Source organism: Hordeum vulgare, chromosome 4H, assembly GCF_904849725.1.
Source record: "Hordeum vulgare subsp. vulgare chromosome 4H, MorexV3_pseudomolecules_assembly, whole genome shotgun sequence".
NCBI lineage: Eukaryota > Viridiplantae > Streptophyta > Magnoliopsida > Poales > Poaceae > Hordeum > Hordeum vulgare.
The window spans coordinates 83,268,999-83,273,451 of record NC_058521.1 but is presented as its reverse complement, the minus strand read 5'-3'; the positions used below and the strand labels follow the sequence as shown (position 1 = coordinate 83,273,451).

Here is a 4,453-nt window from a genome sequence, read left to right as displayed (position 1 = left end):
CACAGTGGAGAGCGGGTTGATTTGCAAAAAAAAAGGGGGGGGTTTCCGCAAAAGATTTGTGCCACGCGGCGGCACGAGAGTGATGGACGATACATGTTACATATTTTCATGTATAAGGACAATATTGCATTGTTTCTTGAGTTGAGGTGCCAAATTATAACGCACCAAAGAGTTTAATGACAAAAAAGCTTTTTTTTTCTCTCAAATGCACGAATACCACAAAATTTGCACGCTCCTTCCTCACTCAGTATCTTAAATGCCAAAAAAATCAGCATTTTTTGAGAAAAAAATACTATTTGTTTTAAGTTTACTTTTTGGCAGATTCAGATAGGTCCAGGCTCGGACCTGAATTACCGCAGCAGCCACACATGGTATTATATAGCCATATTTTAGAGTTTGCATTCACTCATTTTGTTTCAGATGTAGTTTCTATTGAAATCTCTAAAATGGCTAGTATTTAGAAACAAAGAGAGTAATAATTAGTTTAACTGTTTTCATGTTTGAGAGAGTAGTCATGCAACTTTGCGATCATAACAAGCAGGCATGTATAGGAAGAAACATGAAAGAGTCCTCACAATTTTCTGAGCATAAATCCATACATATGCACTAACGCTAGCAGTCAGTTCATGGTTCTAAGAAGTCAGTTCTCGCTTACAACATCTCAACACCAACAATTAACCAGCACAATTTCTTCTATCTACTTGAATAACAAGTAACTAACGAGAAGCTGTCACGGGGGGATAGCTTGTGTCGTGTTACATGAAAATATGTGCAGAAAAAAAGACCTATGGTCATCGCCGGATACATGATAATACTCTCTAATCTGAAGAAACAGAAAGAAATTTGCCTACCTTGCCAGATGCCAACAAGGGAACTGCTGAAAACTAATACTATTGGACAGACAAGAAAGAAGGGAGATGGAGAGAAATGTCTATGTCAGATTCGTAATGAACACTTTTTCTGAGAATGCCCAAGAAGATGACACCGGCCACACTGAACAATCCGTTTCGGCCGTTTTAAGCTTTCCATCTTCAGAATCTTCATTTTGGGACGGCCAGGAGGCCTTCGGATCTTTGGTGGACGAAGTATCATATCTGATTTGTATAGGCCTCTTGGCCCAGAGGACGAATTGCTCCAGTGGATCCTGTCTGGAATTGGATAGATCTGCTGAGAGTAAGTTTCCCTATACTTCATTACACTGAAGCAGTCGTGTGCATACAGGCGAGGATCTTCACCACATGAAAGTAGCGCAGCAGCAGCATGTGCGCATGGAATGCCATAAATTTGCCACCGACGGCACGAGCAGAACCTGGTTTGGGTATCCACAATGTTTGTTCGCTCAGATGATACAATCTCAAACTCCACCTTGTTTGCTCGGAGTACTTGATAACATCCTGAATCAGAAACGGATTCAGAAATAAGTTTCTCAGCGGATGGAACAAGAACTGAGTTGTGGGATAGTGCCAAGTTATGACGTTCAGTAAACCAGTAGGTTAGTTGGTGCCTGATGTATTCAACAGTTTGCACAATGGGAAGCTCGTGACACTCCAGGGCCCAGTTATATAATATCTCAGTTATCCCAAGACTAAAATGGCCATATCTGATACCCTCAAAGTAAGCAACAGCCCAGAGGTTTGGTGGAAAATTCTGGAACCATGGCATGACATCTTGAACTTGCATCATATCTTTTACCTTTGAATCAAATTCTGCTGTTGTGAGAGCATAGACGGCACTCCAGAAAAGGTTCAGAAGTTTAGGACTCTTGAACTCCTCGCGGAAATTCTCACTCAGGTATCTCAAGCAAAATCCATGAAAAGCGGTGGGGAAGTTGACCTCAACAGCTTCAACCACCTGTGGTTGTCTCTCAGAGATGATTGTTAAGACAGGCATCTTATCTGTGTTAACACCAAGCATCTTCCTCAGTTCTGAGATAAACCACATCCAGTTCTCATCACTTTCGGAATCAACAACACCAAATGCTACAGGGAAAATCATGTGATCAGCATCAACAGCTGAAGCACATAGCAATGTCCCAAGATACTTACCCTTTAGATCAGCCTTGTCGATTTCCAAAAGGGGTCTACACGCATTTAAGAAACCATAAATAGATGCCTGAAATGAAACAAAGAACCGTTGGAAGGAATTATCTGGCCCAGCCCCTTTGTACACTGCAACGCTACCAGGATTTGTCTTTCCGATCTGCTCACAGTATGCAGGAAGAAGGCGATATCCATCCTCAAGGGTACCATGAACAGCAGCCATGCTTCTCTCCTTTCCGCGCCATGCCTGCATATAAGACACAGCAACCCCATGCTGGTCCCGAATATCCTGCAATATCTCTTTTGGCTTAATCTGCGGATTATCTCTCAGCCTTGCCTCAACAGACCTAGCCACCCAGTTAACAGTGGCCTGCTGATGATGTAGGTCCTGAACACCCTCACATGTGTGCTCTCCTTGCAACGTCCGGACCGTGAAAGTTGGAACACCATGGCACTTGGCCACATGCACACGCCACGGGCATCCTTCTGTGTTGCATTTGGCAATGAACCGGCTACGGTCCGATTTCACGACGCGCAGCTGGAAATGCAAAGCAACGGCCATATCCTTGATTGCCCTCCGGCAAGTGTCAACATTGGTAAACTCTTGGCCAATGAAAAGGAATTGATCACGTGGTACAAGGTCCTTCTCTGGCTCGACTAAACTCTGGTCTTCATCCTCCTCAACTAGAACCTGGCCATCTTCCGCCTCAACTAAAACCTGATTGTCCTCTGCCTGAACTAAAATCTGATTGTCCTCCGCCTGGCCTAAAGCCTGACTGTCTTCCACCTGAACTAAAGCCTGCCTGTCTTCCGCCTGAACTAAAGCTTGGCTGTCTTCAGCCTGAACTAAAACCTGGATGTCCTCCATAACTGAGCAGCTCTAAGGGCAGATAAAATTACTTTATTCTGACTGATAAGAACATCAGATAACTCCAAGACGGATGAGAATGTGCCCTACACCTCCAGAAGCACTGCCCTGCAAACATGAGCACACGCACATAGCTATTAACCCGAGAAAGAGCCATTCCAGTGGTACAAAAAGTAACAATATCAGCACAAGCACGTATAATTCACTAACGCGAGAAAGAGCGCATCCAGTGGCACACGAACCCTGCCCAACCCCCATTTTTTGGAGGAAAACTGAATCTGCACGCTTGCTTGCAAGTCCTACGGCGTGAGGCGTAAACTGAGACCGATCTCGCGCGCCGAAGAAAAGAAAAACCTAATCGTGTGAGCCATGGAAAATAAGGGGTGGATCTAGAAGTTGTGCCGGGTGCGCACCCAAAATTTGTGGAGGTTGGTTCGGGATTAAGCAGACACTGGCTGACTACAAAGCTCGTACCTGAAAAATCAATGTCCAGAACTGCGGACGGGGAGGAGACACCGGGGGAGGACCGGGGGCGGGGGAGGGGGCGGGGGCCACGAGGTGGAACGGGAACGCGGGGGGGGGGGGGGGGGGGGGGGGGTCGGACGGCGGCGGCCCTAGGGGACAGCGGTGGTACAGAAGAGATTGTAATTAAGAGTATTGGGTCGGACGGAGGAGGAAGAAAGGATAACGGAAGAAGGGTAAAAGTCTAGCCATGGAGGCGACGATTTTTGACGGAGTTAAGTGCATGGAGATACAACAATCAAGGTAATAGTACTCCCTCCGTTCCTAAATATAAAACATTTTAGAGTTTTTTACTAAAAGACTACATACGGAGCAAAATGATTGAATTTACATTGTAAAATATGTCTATGTACATCCGTATGTAGTTTATAGTGTAATCTCTAAAAGGTCTTATATTTAGGAACGGAGGGAGTACATGTTAGTATCAGATTTGAAGTTTTTTTAATGGTAATATGTGTTTCATTTATATTATAAAGATGAAAGTAAAAGTCACGTAAGGACCGACATGCCAAAACTGAAAAGAAAGCCGAACATTTTTAAATTTTACACCAAAGTCCGTCATGTGCCTCCGGCATCATCACAGCGACCATCAATCAAAGAAAAAAATGACGGATCGCCTCCTCACCCAAGCTCGATGCGGCTCATCGCTGATATGCAGCTTTACGGACCTTCAAGGAGGCTCACCAAAAGTGAAGCACTTGTCGTTGAACGAGTCAGCCCGGGACGACATGTCGGACACGCCATCGAACTTCAGATTGGCACCCCACCACGACTAAGACACCGTAGTAGAAAACCATACTTGTCATCCACAAATCACGAACCCAACACATGTTTCGTCTTCCAGTTGTCGTTGATGCAGACCATAATCTGCACTAGCTCTTGCACTACCTCCCAAGCCCTGCGTCGATGCTGGAGCAAACATCGTGGCAACGATAGAGCGCGAGGACACATGTCCACCATGATGATGCAGCTTGAACATACTGTTTTTCAAATCCATCCCCAATCATAGGACAAATGGCCTCGT

General features: G+C 45.2%; 1 protein-coding gene across 2 annotated transcripts; it reads right to left on the bottom strand.

The window, feature by feature from the left end:
* Positions 1-577: 577 nt before the first annotated feature.
* On the bottom strand, positions 578-3,450 carry LOC123446173. 2 transcript variants are annotated; one of them, XM_045122854.1, is made up of 2 exons: positions 3,382-3,450; positions 578-3,015 (listed from the first exon to the last, which is right to left on the bottom strand). In XM_045122854.1, the coding sequence occupies exon 2, from the start codon at positions 2,905-2,907 to the stop codon at positions 937-939; it is 1,971 nt and encodes a 656-aa protein (XP_044978789.1). In that variant the 5' UTR covers positions 2,908-3,015; positions 3,382-3,450; the 3' UTR covers positions 578-936. The 2 variants fall into 2 exon arrangements, with proteins under 2 accessions (XP_044978789.1, XP_044978790.1); XM_045122855.1 differs by lacking the exon at positions 3,382-3,450 and adding an exon at positions 3,118-3,367.
* Between the last annotated feature and the right edge of the window lie 1,003 nt (positions 3,451-4,453).

Bases quoted from the DNA above. Each gene is read 5' to 3' on its own strand.
- LOC123446173 (XM_045122854.1), bottom strand. From the start codon at position 2,907: ATGGAGGACATCCAGGTTTTAGTTCAGGCTGAAGACAGCCAAGCTTTA.